The 13,215-nt window shown below is 63.0% G+C and overlaps 2 protein-coding genes across 4 annotated transcripts in view; one reads left to right on the forward strand and one right to left on the reverse strand.

Annotated features, from left to right (window-relative positions):
• The first annotated feature begins 49 nt into the window (after positions 1-49).
• PMPCA (peptidase, mitochondrial processing subunit alpha) lies at positions 50-6,990 on the forward strand. Of its 2 annotated transcripts, none has more exons than XM_045289173.1 (12): positions 50-651; positions 1,048-1,127; positions 1,368-1,450; positions 2,130-2,224; positions 2,509-2,609; positions 3,168-3,431; positions 3,626-3,718; positions 3,805-3,923; positions 4,008-4,098; positions 4,355-4,417; positions 5,062-5,206; positions 5,291-6,990. In XM_045289173.1, the coding sequence occupies exons 1-12, from the start codon at positions 84-86 to the stop codon at positions 5,458-5,460; spliced, it is 1,872 nt and encodes a 623-aa protein (XP_045145108.1). In that variant the 5' UTR covers positions 50-83; the 3' UTR covers positions 5,461-6,990. The 2 variants fall into 2 exon arrangements, with proteins under 2 accessions (XP_045145108.1, XP_012863174.1); XM_013007720.2 differs by lacking the exon at positions 50-651 and adding an exon at positions 2,001-2,004 and having other exon boundaries at positions 1,072-1,127; positions 1,368-1,444.
• Positions 6,924-13,215, reverse strand: part of INPP5E (inositol polyphosphate-5-phosphatase E) — a 12,151-nt gene continuing 5,859 nt past the window's right edge. The window contains exons 5-11 of one of the 2 annotated variants that reach the window (XM_045289174.1): positions 13,058-13,182; positions 12,834-12,953; positions 9,020-9,127; positions 8,530-8,691; positions 8,334-8,449; positions 7,925-8,061; positions 6,924-7,716 (exon numbers count right to left, since the gene is read on the reverse strand). In XM_045289174.1, coding sequence (XP_045145109.1) covers positions 7,605-7,716; positions 7,925-8,061; positions 8,334-8,449; positions 8,530-8,691; positions 9,020-9,127; positions 12,834-12,953; positions 13,058-13,182 — 880 coding nt within the window. In that variant the 3' untranslated portion in view covers positions 6,924-7,604. Of the gene's footprint in view, positions 7,738-7,924; positions 8,062-8,333; positions 8,450-8,529; positions 8,692-9,019; positions 9,128-12,833; positions 12,954-13,057; positions 13,183-13,215 lie in introns of both variants that reach the window. The other variant, XM_004714514.2, reaches the window with a different exon arrangement.

The following is a 13,215-nucleotide window of genomic DNA, read 5'->3' on the forward strand; positions in this document are numbered from 1 at the left end:
GGGCAGGGCGTGCAGGCCACCCCCACACGTAGTAGGCCCGGGAGCTGGGGACTAACAGGCAGGACCAACCTCCGGACGGCCTGATGGGCAGGGGCGGCCTGGTGAGAAGGGCGAGGGCAGCCAGGCCGCCGTGGAGCCGGATGGGAAGTGGACCGAAGGCCAGTGTACATGGACCGGGCAGCTGGGTGAGATCCGCCGAGTTGGGGGGCTTCCAGACCAGCCCCTCCAGGAGGTGGGTGAGGCTGCGGGTGTCAGGATGTCGGCAGGTGCGTTATCGGACAGGTCCATACCGCCCTCACAGCCAGCCAGCCGTCCCTCTTCCAAGTGCAGCCCGTGGCCCTGCGCTGCGGAGAAGTGAGATGCCTGAGAGCCCAGTCAGCCGGCTCCCCTGCACCCCGCTGCCCCTCACAGTTGGCCCTGACCCGGCCCCTCTCTCGGTTGGCTGTAGGCTTGGACCTGCTGCGTGCAGGCAGTTCAGCAGCAGCGGCACCTATCCCAGCATCCCCCTCTCGTCTCCCCTGCCCGGCGTGCCCAAGCCTGTCTTTGCCACCACTGACGGCCAGGAGAAGTTTGAGACCAAAGTTACCACGCTGGACAGCGGGCTGCGCGTGGCTTCGCAGAATAAGTTTGGGCAGTTTTGTACCGTGGGCAGTAAGTACCGTCTGAAGGGCCGGCCGCCTGCCCCGCTGGGGTTTCTGGGTGGTAATTGGCATGGGATGAGTCTTTTACCGAGCAGGGGTCACTAGGGGTGGGGGCTGCCATTCCAGGTGGGCTCCTCACCCCACCCCTTCCTTCTTCCCTTTCTCTATCTCTAGCAGTCCCCCACCAACAACAGGCAGTTGTGTCTGGGGAGGGTAGAGTAACGCTTGTTGGGGCGCAGCAGGTGCTGCAGGGGGGCAGTAACAAGTGTTGCCGCGCTGCCTCTGTGAAGCCACCGTCACTGTCACAGTCAGCCCTGCGCTGCCACTGAGCCCCCTCGGGGGCTCCCTGCTGGTGGATATGTGGCTCACCCTGCTGGTCCTCTTTCTCTCCCCCCCGCCCCCCAAGTTCTCATTAATTCGGGATCAAGATATGAAGCAAAGTACCTCAGTGGAATTGCCCACTTTCTGGAAAAGTTGGCGTTTTCGGTCAGTGTCCAGTGTGCCACATGTGAGCCAGCCCTTGAGAAGGTTGGGTGGGTCGGGTTAGGGTGCCAACAGATGGCTGGGCTGCTCAGGTCTTGCCCACCCGGGATAGGCCTTGGCAGTAAAAGGCCCTGTTCTCATGGGCCCTGGAAGCGAACGGAAGCTCTGGCCTGAGGGGGCTTGGCTGTGTCCCCGCGGTGGGCCTTGGTTTACGCTTACCTGGCCATCTTGTACCTTCGATAGTCAACCGCCCGGTTTGGCAGCAAAGATGAGATTCTGCTCACCTTGGAAGAGCATGGGGGCATCTGCGACTGCCAGACGTCAAGGTACCAGCTCCCAGGGGGCTGCTCCACACACGTTCGGGTCAGTCTCACAGCTGCTGGGAGGTGGGCAGGCCAAACCCTGGTGGAGGAATGTGCTGTGCACAGCAGGGCACCACCAGTAGGGGGTGGGGTGCTGGGCCCCTAAGCTGGTCCTGGGGACGGTGGCATGCAGGCCGAGTGGAACCGATACGTGGAGGCTCAGTGCTGGCCAGCCAGGGCCCAAGTGCAGGTGCTCAGAGTCAACGTCAGGTCAGTACGTAATGGGGCGATGCGTTTAGGTTGTAGAAAGGTCTGTTCAGAACTGTTAGCTCCCAGCTCACGGAACAGACCCTCTGGCTCCAGCAACCCCCCACACACATACACCACACACACACATCCAGTTGGGCTAACTCAGCTTCAGCTTCCTGACCCTGAGCTCCCCAGCTCACAGTGCTGGACCCTCCAGGTCCTGTGTGCAGGGAGCGGGAGTCACCCCCATGAGCGTCACCTGAGTGCTCCCACAACGCTGGGTGCTGGAGGTTAACCTCTGCACCTGGGGCGCACGGGCCTGTAGACAGGTCCAGGCTGTGTGCTTCCTCCTGCCACCCCAGTGAGGCCACCCGCCTTGGGGAGTCAAGAGCCTGAGGCGTCAGCTGAGCTGGGGCCCCTCGGCTACTGCAGGCTGGGTGTCCTCACCTTTCAGGGACACCACCATGTATGCCGTGTCTGCTGACGCCAGGGGCTTGGACACAGTGGTGGGCCTGCTGGCAGATGTGGTCCTGCAGCCCCGGCTGACAGGTGCGGTGGGGACTGGGGACCGTGGGGACTGCGGTGGGCCGGTGGGTGAGCACTCTGTTGGAGGCCTGGGTTTGCCAGTGAATGACAGCTTATGACTGTTGGCCGAAGCATCCCTCCCTTTCTGAGAGCACTCTTACGAGGAGGCGTTCCCTGGACACTGGAGCCCCCCACCCCCCACCCCTCGGGGCTCAGGCACCTCTGCTGCCTTCCTAACAGGCAAGGCTTGGGGAGGGGGCGGTGTCGGCCTGGGCCCAGCAACCAGATGGGGCCGTGTCCCTTTGCAGACGAGGAGCTGGACATGACACGGATGGCCGTGCAGTTTGAGCTGGAGGACCTCAACATGAGGCCAGACCCCGAGCCTCTGCTGACCGAGATGGTCCACGAGGTGAGAGCTTCTCCCGCCCCCAGGGGCTGCTCCGGTGCCCGCCCAGTGGGGGGTGGGGGGTGGGCAGTGGGCTGCCTGCTGCTGCGGGCCGTCACCATCCTCGTTCTTCGTGCTGGCCACGGCCCAGGACACTGAGAGGCATCTTCAGTGGCTCTCTGGGTGGGAAGTAATCCTGGTGCTAGGACCCATCAGGCACTCTGAGAAAGAGGCGCTATCTGCCCCCAAAGGTCTAGAGGGGTACCCTGGAGCCAAGCCTTATCCTGCCCGGTGGACCGGCCACTGTGATTCCACGCTAGCCCGTAGCAGGGGTGACGGCATGGTCACTCTGTGCTGCCTCCTGGAGTTGCTACAAAGCCACGCCCGGCTTGTGGCATCAAGCCCCACCTGGGCTACAGCCCCACCTGTGGCTCCGGCTGCCTGCCTGGGGGCTAACTGTCCAGCATGGAGCACTCCTGGAAGGGTGGGGTCTGCGGGCCGACCACCAGGGAAGGGGGGGCAGGGTGAGTAGGAGTCCTTCTATGGGGACCTGTGTGCGAGGTGACCCTCCTGCGCCTGCAGGCTGCCTTCCGGGAGAACACGGTGGGCCTGCACCGCTTCTGCCCCTCTGAGAACATCGCCAAGATCGACCGGCAGGTGCTGCACGCCTACCTTGGCGCCTACTACAGGCCCGAGCGCATGGTGTTGGCCGGCGTGGGCGTGGAGCACGAGCGCCTGGTCCAGTGTGCGCACAGGCACCTCCTGGGGGCCCGGCCAGCCTGGGGGGACGCGGGGGGCGCAGAGGTCGACAGGTCGGTGGCGCAATACACCGGGGGCATCGTCAAGGTAACATGGCTGGAGGGTCCTCTGCACTTCTGGGCTCCTCTGAACCATGGCCCCCACCCACCCACACATACTGCACCCTGACAGCAGGGCGGGGGGAGGGGGCTGGGGGAGGGTGGTGGTGCACGCTTGCCACGGGCTAGTCGGGGCGCAGGCTAGCTGCCACTCACTGGGCCGTGTGTTTATGCTGGGCACAGCTGGAACGCGACATGTCCAGCGCCAGCCTGGGGCCCCGCCTGATGCCGGAGCTGACACACGTCATGGTGGGCCTGGAGAGCTGCTCCTTCCTGGTGAGCACGGCGGGCGGTCAGGCGGAGGGGACAGCTCTCCCCCACGTCTGCCCCCGAGAGCGAGCGAGCACCTGCTGTCTCCGCAGGAGGACGACTTCATCCCCTTCGCTGTGCTGAACATGATGATGGGCGGGGGCGGCTCCTTCTCCGCCGGCGGCCCCGGGAAGGGCATGTTTACCAGGCTCTACCTCAATGTGCTCAACAGGTGGGGCCGCTGGGGCCACAGGCCACACGCTGTACGGGCACCAGGGGCCTGTGTGCATGTGACTCAGCGCCCTGTCTCCCTCAGGCACCACTGGATGTACAACGCCACGTCCTATCACCACAGCTATGAGGACACGGGCCTCCTGTGCATCCACGCCAGTGCAGACCCCCGGCAGGTGAGGGGCTGCTGCGCCCAGACCTGCCACCACAGTCATTCTGACGCACAGCGACCAACTCTGGGCAAGGCTACACTGCTGGGACTTCTAACAGCTGACCTTGTAGGGAGCAGCCCCAGGGCAGACGTTACACTACCTTGTTAGCCTCTGGGAGAGCCCTTGTGAGCCAATCAGCAGCCAGGGCCCCAGGGCCCCAAGGGGGCACGAAGTCCCAGGGCGGATGGTGCCCACCTGCTGCACCCATGGTGTCTTGCAGGTCCGAGAGATGGTGGAGATCGTCACAAAGGAGTTCATCTTGATGGGCGGAGCTGTGGACGAGGTGAGTCACCTGTGGAGGTGCCAGGCTGCCCCTCCCCCTTCCTCTCTGGGGGCTCCTTTCTTTAGGGCCGCCACGTGCTTGCACATGTGGGCAGCAAGAGGCCAGAGCCCTGGCGGAGCGGGTGCCTTCCAGGGATGGGTCTGGTGCAGATGGATGGCATCCGTGTGCCCCCGAGGCTCCCGGGTCAGCGTCGTGTGTGTATTCACCTTTGGGTGGAGGAGGAGGAGGTTTCATGCGCACATGAGATCCTTGGTGATGCCCCTGTTCCCTGAGAAGCCTTGGCTTCCACTGGTGTCTTGGGCAAATGCCACCCTCCCCTGCGGGGGGCTGGGCCTGCCCCCAGTTCCTCTTCCCAGATCTGTGGTGCTGGTCCAGCATTGACCAGCGGCTCCCTCCATGGGCCTGGTCAGCGGGACTCATGGGCGGTCCTGGTGGGCAGGCCTGGTGATGGCCCAGGGGGCGCAGCCCTGGCCCCACTGGAGAAGAAGGTGGGTGGTTGGCGGCTTCAGGGGAAGCTGGGCTGGCACGCCCGCTGGCCTCCCTCCAGGGTAGGGCCGCAGAGGTGCTGCCGGTACGCTGCACCGTCACCCGCTGTCCCTGGCGGCGACCCTGGTGAGTCTCGCAGCACCCTTCGCTGCCCGCAGGCAGAGCTGGCACGGGCCAAGACGCAGCTGTCGTCCATGCTCATGATGAACCTAGAGGCGCGGCCGGTCATCTTCGAGGACGTGGGCAGGCAGGTGCTGGCCACCCACTCCAGGAAGCTGCCCCACGAGCTGTGTTCCCTTATCAGTGAGTGCCTGCAACTCCTGCTGGGCAGTGTGCTGGGCCGCCGTCCACAGTGTGCCCCAGTGACCCCCCTCTGCCCTCTGCCAGGTCACGTGACAGCAGATGACATTCAGAGAGTGGCTTCCAAGATGCTCCGAGGGAAGCCTGCCGTGGCCGCGCTGGGCGACCTGAGTGACCTGCCACCCTATGAGCACATCCAGGAGGCCCTGTCCAGCCGAGATGGGCGCCTGCCCAGGACGTACCGCCTCTTCCGGTAGCACGCGGCGTGCCCCAAGGGTTCCCCAGAGTGCCACCAACTGCACCTCTGCCCAGGCATCAGCCCGTTCCCGCTGCCACCCTGCTTCAGAACCGGAGCCTGCTCCCACTGCCCACATCCCCTCGCTCTTGCCCCCAGGACTGACTGACTGCCTCCCATCATGCTCTGGCCGCACTAGCCGGGCAGCAGGAAGGCACCATGCTGCTCCCTGCTGGCACAGCCAGGCCTGCAGAGGTGAGCGCTCTTGGTGACTGCTCCTGGCTGAGGGGTCGGCCCTGCCCACTTGGCTGTGTGAGGCACACTGTGTGAGGACGGATGCGCAGGCACCTACTGCACGGAGCTCGTCTGCTGTGGCCGAGAGAAGTGAGGGCCAGCCGTCCCCCTGGCAGCAGGCGGCAGGGTGGCCCACGGTGGCGTGTGTAGGGCGGGAGATGCCAGGGCTCAGGCTCAGCAGCCCCGTGTGGTAACAGGTGTGGGGCAACCCCCTGAGCCCCAGGACTCCATGTGGAGCACCTGGGCCGGGGCTTGCACCACTCGCTGCAGGGCAGGGTGTTGAATAAACTCGCTCTGTCGTTGCACCTGGGACTGTTGGTCATCTGCCCGGCCTGTGGGACCCTTCAGCACCCGCTCCTGCTCTGACCAGTCTGACTGCGTCTGGTGGGCTGGGAGGAGTGGACACCTCAGGGACAGGGAGCCCACTCAGCCTGGCATTGTCGAGGTCCTGCCTGATATGTCCAGGGTTCTAGCAGCCAGCTAACTGCGCCTTGCCGGCCCATCACTGGTGCAATGCATCCATGTGAGAAACTCCCTCACCAGTGCCTCCTACAGCCACCATCGCCCGCAGTGCTGTCTGCTCCTTGCTCCTGTCTCACCGGGTCCTGCAGCCCTCTGCTTTTCTCCTGAAGCCCCGTTCATCCTCCCAGCGCCACTGCCTGCCTCTCCCCACAGCAGTCTCCTGGTCTTGACCCCTGGGCCTCTCCAGCCTGCACACCTATCCGTCACTTTGGCCTCCCTGGGCTCTTGCTGCTGTCCATTGCCGAAGACCTGCCTCTGACCTGGGCCGGAGTGACCGCCACTCCCTCGAACAGCATGGCCAAGTCATCGGAGAAACATTTCCCACTGACAGACTGGCTGGCAGCGGTCACTGGAACCGTGCCCCACGCACCGCCCCGCAGCTCCAGCAGGCCCAGCCTCGGTGGGTCCAGCGCCTTCCGCCCGTGAACTGCCGAAAGCACTCTCCCTGGGAGCGGCACCAACAGCCACTGACTTGAGTCGGAGAGGGCCATGCCCAGCGGCTGCTTCACCCTGCTCACCGGGCTCAGAGTGGGACCCAGGGATGGGTGCTGGGCTTGGGGCCGTAGGCTTGGGCTGCCGTGAGCACTCTGACCTTGACAGCCAGGAGCCGTCCGAGGGGTGGGTGTGCCAAAGGCTCGTTTCTAAGAGTTGGTCCTTGACCAGAAAGAGTTCAGGTTCAATAGATGCCTTTATTTAAAAATATAAATATGGAAAAATAAATACCTTGAGAGACTTATGTTGGACACCCAGGTTTTAGCCATCAAGGCTGGTTTCGGGAGGGGCTGGGCGGCTGTTAGGAGCGCCAGGCCAAGCTGCACGGCGGCTCGGGACAGCATGGGAGTGCCTCCGCAGGGTCCCAGGCACCAACACAAGCTCCTACCTCCCACGGGCCCGAGGGCTACCCCAGTGGGAGCCTAGCCAGGCCCCAGGAGGGTGGCTGCCTCGCCTGTGATGCCTGCTCTGCTCAGGTGGGTTCCAAGCCTGGGGAGTCCTGAGGTTATGCCTGCCGCCCCCCCAGGTGCCCTGCAGTCCTGCACTGGACGTGGGTCTGCTGGGGGCTGCAGGTCCCCTCGGCTGCAGCTGCCATGACTGCCTCAAAGCTTGTTATGATTGGGGCACTGCCACACATGCACGTAGAGGCTTCAGGGGCCTGCTCGTGAGACCACCTCTTGGAGACACACCATGATAGCCCTGCTGGGCTGGAGAAGAGGGCATCCAGGGAGGGCTCAGCAGGGCCCCATGGCGTCAGTGCTTCCGCAGGGCTTGGGCACCCGCTGGACGAGTCAGCCGCCCCATGGCATCGGCAGGATGAGGCACCCACAGGAGGGCTCAGTGAGCCCCGCCCCCAGCTCAGGAAATGGTGCAGACGGCACTGGAGCTCTGGTTCTTCAACGGCTGCTGCCTCTGCGTCTCCTTGGAGATGCGCCTCCGGATGCCCAGGAGGTACAGGTCTCGGTCGAACCTGCCGGCGGCCAGTGGGATGCTGTGCACAGAGAGGATGCTCACTGTCCGCCCTCCACCCCCGCCCCCAGTGCCAGCCCGGTCCCAATCCTTGCAAGGTCAGGCCTGGAGCCACTAGTCTCCCCGCCCCCCGCAAAGGTGCACACCACACTGGGACCCCGGGACCCAGTGCCCTCCCCTGGAACCCGAGAGCGGCGCTGGGCACTGACTTGTCCCTGCCGGGCCGCACTCTGACACGGAACAGGCCATACACGGGGCGGTGGTCAGACGTCCTGATGCTGGTGCAGGCCGAGTACCTGACCGGGCAGATGTCATCCTTGTGCCGGCTGCGGTACACCACCCGGTCCTGCAGGACAACGGCGCCGTGAGGCTGCCAGCCTGCCCTCGCCACACACCTCTCCCTGGAGGCCCAGCCAGCTCTGCCCCACCCCCCAGGTTCCCCCCAGGCTGGTTGCTACACCCCAGGTGGCCAGCATCCCTGGCTGGGCTCAGATCTGGGCCTTGGAGGGTGGAGGGGGGGATGGCACGGTAGGAGCCTGCTGTCCCCTTTCCCAGGGACAGGGCTCCTGCAGAGGGCCGAGGGCAGCCGCAGCCTGGGGCCCCCTGCCGGGTGCTCACCGTGTAGGAGGGCGTCCTTTGCTTGGAGCTGCTGTCGTAGGTGTCCTTGCCCACGTCCAACTTGTACGAGGGCAGGAAGTGGATGGCAGGCTCCTGAAAGCCCTTAAAGACGGCTCCTGCAGGGCCACGGACACAGGGCTCGGACCCCGCCCGCCCCGGTCCCAACCCCCGCCCCCACCCAGGTGCCTCCACCGGCCTCGCCGCATCTCCCTGGAGAGCTGGTCGTGCTCCAGCAGGGCTGACGTGTCCACCTCTGGCTTCTGGCCCAGCAGCGCCTCCACGGCCGCCCGCCCGCTGCTCAGCCGGAAGTTGAAGTCCCCGAACCAGAAGACCTCATCGAAGCGGGTGGTGACGTCCACTGGGATGCGGGAGATTCATGAGTGCTGGTGTCCACCCCCCGCCCCAGACCCTCAGGGAGCAGGGAGACTCAGGGTGCTAGCCATGGCCGTGTGCGCCCAAACTCGAGGGTGGTCTGATGCCAGCACAACACCGTTCCCCAGGCCCCTGACCCCCACGGCCTTGTGGGCATGTTTGCCCACCAGCTGCCCACACCCATGCTGCCACAGGGTGACCAGGTCTCCTCTGGCCAGTGCTTCTAGGGTTTTCGGGTCTATGCTCCCGGAGTTCTAGACACTGCTCTCCCCACCGGTCAGTCCCCAGCAGTCGGGGGCTGTGCAGCGGCTCACCGGGGCTGGAACGGTAGGGGTTGGTGTCTGGCACGCTCTTGGGCAGGGCCAGGGTCTGGATGGTCCGAGAGTAGTCCTGGAGCCGCTCCGCCACCTTCCCTTCTCCAGCTGCAGAGACAGATGGGGCGGGGGCTCCAGGGCAGGATCGTAGAGGGGGGCTGAGGGCCCCAGTGACTCCAGCACCCTGCCGGTAACTCCCTGCCTCCACAAGGGCTCCCTGCCAGCCCTTGGAAGCTCGCTGCCCTGTGACAAGGTCAGGGCTTGCCTGCAGCCCTGGGGGCCCTCGTGGGGGGTTGGAGAGGGCTGAGGGCAGAGGGGTGGGCTCAACTGCATGGGAGCAGGGGTGAATGGGGACACCTGGTGGTGCATTCCCGCTCGACCCCAAAAGAACACAGCTGGGAAGGGACTGTGCAAGGGTGATTCTCTGAAGCTCACAAGGGCACTGGCACCATGCACAGGGCGGGAAGGCTGGGAGCCCGCGTGCAAAGAAGTGCTCCTGTCATCATTGACCTGTGCGCGCCCGGGAGGCTTTGGAAAGTCCAAAGGGGAAGCTCCCTAACTGCTCTGTCCACAGGTCCACAGCTCTGGGCTCCTTGTATACATGCGTGTCTGCACACAGATGCATGTGGATTCGTGTGTATGTGCATATGCACATGTATGTGGGCATGCATATACGGGCATACAAGGGGGTGCCCCCCCAAAAAAAAAATGGAAAAAAGCTCTGCTGGGCAGAGGTCTTGTAGTATACATTTTCTCCTGCTAGGCGAGCATCGAGCAACTCACTCTGAAGTAGTGCACCCAGTGACATCACCTGGGAAGGTTCTCTCTGGTTACAGTGAATTTTTTCGTAAAAGCAATCTCACTCGAACCTGTTTTTGGTGATGGCCGATTTAAGACAACAGCATGTGGCCATAAAATTTTGTTTCCTGCTGGGAGGAAAAATGCCGAGAAACTGTTGTGATGTTGAGCACAGCTTACAAGGACAGCACTGTGGGAAAAACTCAAGTGTACAAGTGCTTTTCTCATTTCTAAAAAGGCGACATGTCAACTGACGACAAACCTCGTTTTGGACATGTCAGCTTCCTGAATGGATGGAGAGGTGGACGTGCAGCACTGGGAGTTCGTTCTGCCAGGCCAGACTGTTCAGCAAGCCTTCACCCCAGAGGCTCTGAGAACATGGTGTAACACGGTGTGACCAAACAGGCCTCATGGGCGCAGACGGGGACTGGCTTTGCCACCAGGACAGTGCACCTGCGCACGCAGCCATCTCAGTGCACCAGTTTCGGGCAAAAACCAGCATGTCTCTCTTGTTCCATGCACCTTACTCACCTGACCTCACTCCGTCTGACTTTTTGCAACATGCAATTTGACAATGTAGTAGAGGTGAAGAAAAAATTAGGGAGTTGCTGTCAGCCACGCAAGCAGATGAGTTTGAAAAGTGTTTCCAAGAATGAAATCATAGATGTCACAAATGTACTAGTGTAATGGAAGGTGATAAGGTTGTTCATAAAAAAAAAAAAGTTTCCCCCCCAAATTCTGTTTTTTGGGGTGGGGGCACTCCTCATATGTGCACGTATCTGTACATGAATATATGGGCATGTGTGCACGTGTGCGTGTACTGTATACACACGTGTGCATGTATCTGTGTATTTGCTCTTGTCCGGTGGTTGTAGAACAAACACTGTGCCGTCGCACAATTACATGTGGCCCGATGCTGCAGCCATTGTGTCCGTCCATCTCACTGGGGGAGGGCTGCTTCCTCTTGGCTGCTGAGCCTCCACTTGACATCACATGATGTCTTTCTCCAGGGACCGGCCTTTCCCGACAGCATCTTCGCAGTCCCTGAGAAGACGTCTCGCCAGCCTCACTCTGAGGAGCGTCTGAGACGGACTTGCTCCATCTGCTGACATCGTGGCACCCAGCGCTGGCACGCAGGCCTTGTGACTGGGAGGGGCCTAGCAGGTGCCGACTCTTAGCAACGGGCGTACTAGAAGGAGACAGCACCCATCCTCTGCTGGGCGCTTTCCCCATTTTTGCTGCCCCTCCACTTTTCCAGGGGCATCTCCCCGACAGCATGTCGCTGTGGGTGAGCTGAAGTCTCGCCGTCCTCGCCCCGGAGGAGCACACGGCCCTGCTTCCCCCAGGACCGAGGTGCTCTCTTTGGCTTGTCCACGGACTTCCAACAAGTATCTGCCATCGAGACCAGAGTTCAAATGCACCGATTCTTTGTCAGGCTCCTTATTCCGTGTCCAGCTTTCAGAGCAGGGGAGGCAACAGAAAATGCCAGGGCTCTGAGGTCAGGTGTGCCCAAGTCCTCACAGGGACACCCTTGCTCTGCACTGCTGTGATGTTGGAAGCTGTCACTGGCTTTTCAAACAGTCCCAGGGCCCCCCTCCCCGCAAGTGACCAGGTTTCAGCAGAACTTACAGACAACAAAGAAGGAACAGGCTGTCCACGTTGGCAGAATTGGCCACTGAGAAGCCCACGGAGAGCGTGGACAGCCTAGTGAGCAAAAGCAGCACGTGGTCCGAGATGGGGCCAGAAGAGGAGCCTGTCCCTCGGGGCCGGAAGGCACTCAACCTACACGGGGAAGAGCTGCCTCTCAACGCAGCGCCCGCCCCGACGCCGTCGTTTGCGGAGGGGCAGCGCTCCGAAGGAGCAGAGACAGCTGCAGATGTGGATTAGTAACGAGAACTTGTCCTACGGCCCAGCTCCAGGGCTGTCTGGTCCGCACACAGATGGAGGAACTGCACTGGACGCACACAGCTCCCAGACAGCGCGCCTGACGGAACCACGCGGTCTCTGCTTGCTCCACTCCGACGGCCCCTCTTGGTCCACGGACAGGTCTCTCTGGGCAGACAGTGCCCATTCTTCACCATGTTGGTCCTCGTGTGTGACAGCCGCTCAGCTGAATGCCCTTCTCTGGCAAGGGCCCGCCAGGCATCTTTCTGGGGGTCTCTGTGTCCCGCTCCTTTCTGAAGGCAGCTAGTCTTCCTGGCGGCTCCTGGCTGACACCGGCTGTTGTTTTTCAACAATAAGATCTTTGGAAAAAGCCGGTTTCTGGCGGCTCTTCGACGAGACTTAACTTGATGAGACACTAGTGATGGACGGAGCAACGCGCCGCCATCGAGCCGATGCCGCCGCAGTGGCCCCACGAGACAGGGCAGCACTGCCCCTGCGGGCTCCCAAGACGGTCACTGTTGACGGGAGCGGAAAGCTCTGTCTCTCCCACGGAGCGGCGGCAGGCTCCTCGGCGCTAGGGTTGACGTTCAGGAGTGGCCGCGTTCTCTGGGCCATCTTTCCTGGGAAGGGCAGGGCCCAGATGGCCGGCAGGCAGCTGTCTTCCTGCTTCTCGGCGCGGGTGGTGAGCTGCTCGCTGCCAGCCTGTCGAGACGTCTGAGCCGGGGTGCCACATCAGTGCTGTCAAGCTTGACTGCTTCCCTGACACCGTTGGCACTGGCCCGGCTCTTCCTGCTCCGTCGGCATCCGCGTCGCTCCAGTTTGCCAGGGCCCGAGTGTCCGCTCCTCAGAGGTGCCAGTGTGTGAGCGCTCCCTGTGGGCTGCCCAGCTCCTGTCTGCACGTGTCCTCCCGAGCCACCCTCTGAGCTCCGTCCAGCTGCTGCCGCCTGCACATGACCTTCCCCCAACCCCTCTTGAACCACACGGCCCGCCGCACCTCTAGACTCCACAGGGCCCTGGTGCCTGTAGCCCCTCGCCACCCCCAGTCCAGGACAGCTCCATCAGCCCGCTCACCTCTCGGCTGCGAGCGAATGCACCCCAGCAACCCTGCCCCCACGGCTCCGCCGGGACTCACAGGTGAAGTGGGACGTGATGAAGAGGAAGGAGGTGCCGAAGAAGGTGAAGCTGGCGCCCAGGGCGCCCTTGGTCTTGATGTGGGACACGATGCGGGTGGTCACCGTGGCGCTCTCCACCTCTGCGTGGGAGGGACACCTGGAGCTGCCGGGCCATGCCCGATGCCCACCCCACCACCACCACCCCGGCCCTGAGGCCTGCCATCTGCCGCTGGACCGGCACTACCTGAGCAGAACCAGATGAGGTCCCTGCGGAGGAAGACAGACAGGTAGAGCACGCCGTGGGCTGCCGAGTGGAGCAGCACGTAGTGGGGGCCCAGGGTCTCCTGCAGGCAGGCCTCCCACTCCCGCCTGCGGAGGAAGACAGACAGGTAGAGCACGCCG

This window comes from Echinops telfairi, unplaced genomic scaffold (assembly GCF_000313985.2).
Source record: "Echinops telfairi isolate 266 unplaced genomic scaffold, ASM31398v2 ScPeMD7_25;HRSCAF=90, whole genome shotgun sequence".
Classification (NCBI taxonomy): Eukaryota; Metazoa; Chordata; class Mammalia; order Afrosoricida; family Tenrecidae; genus Echinops; species Echinops telfairi.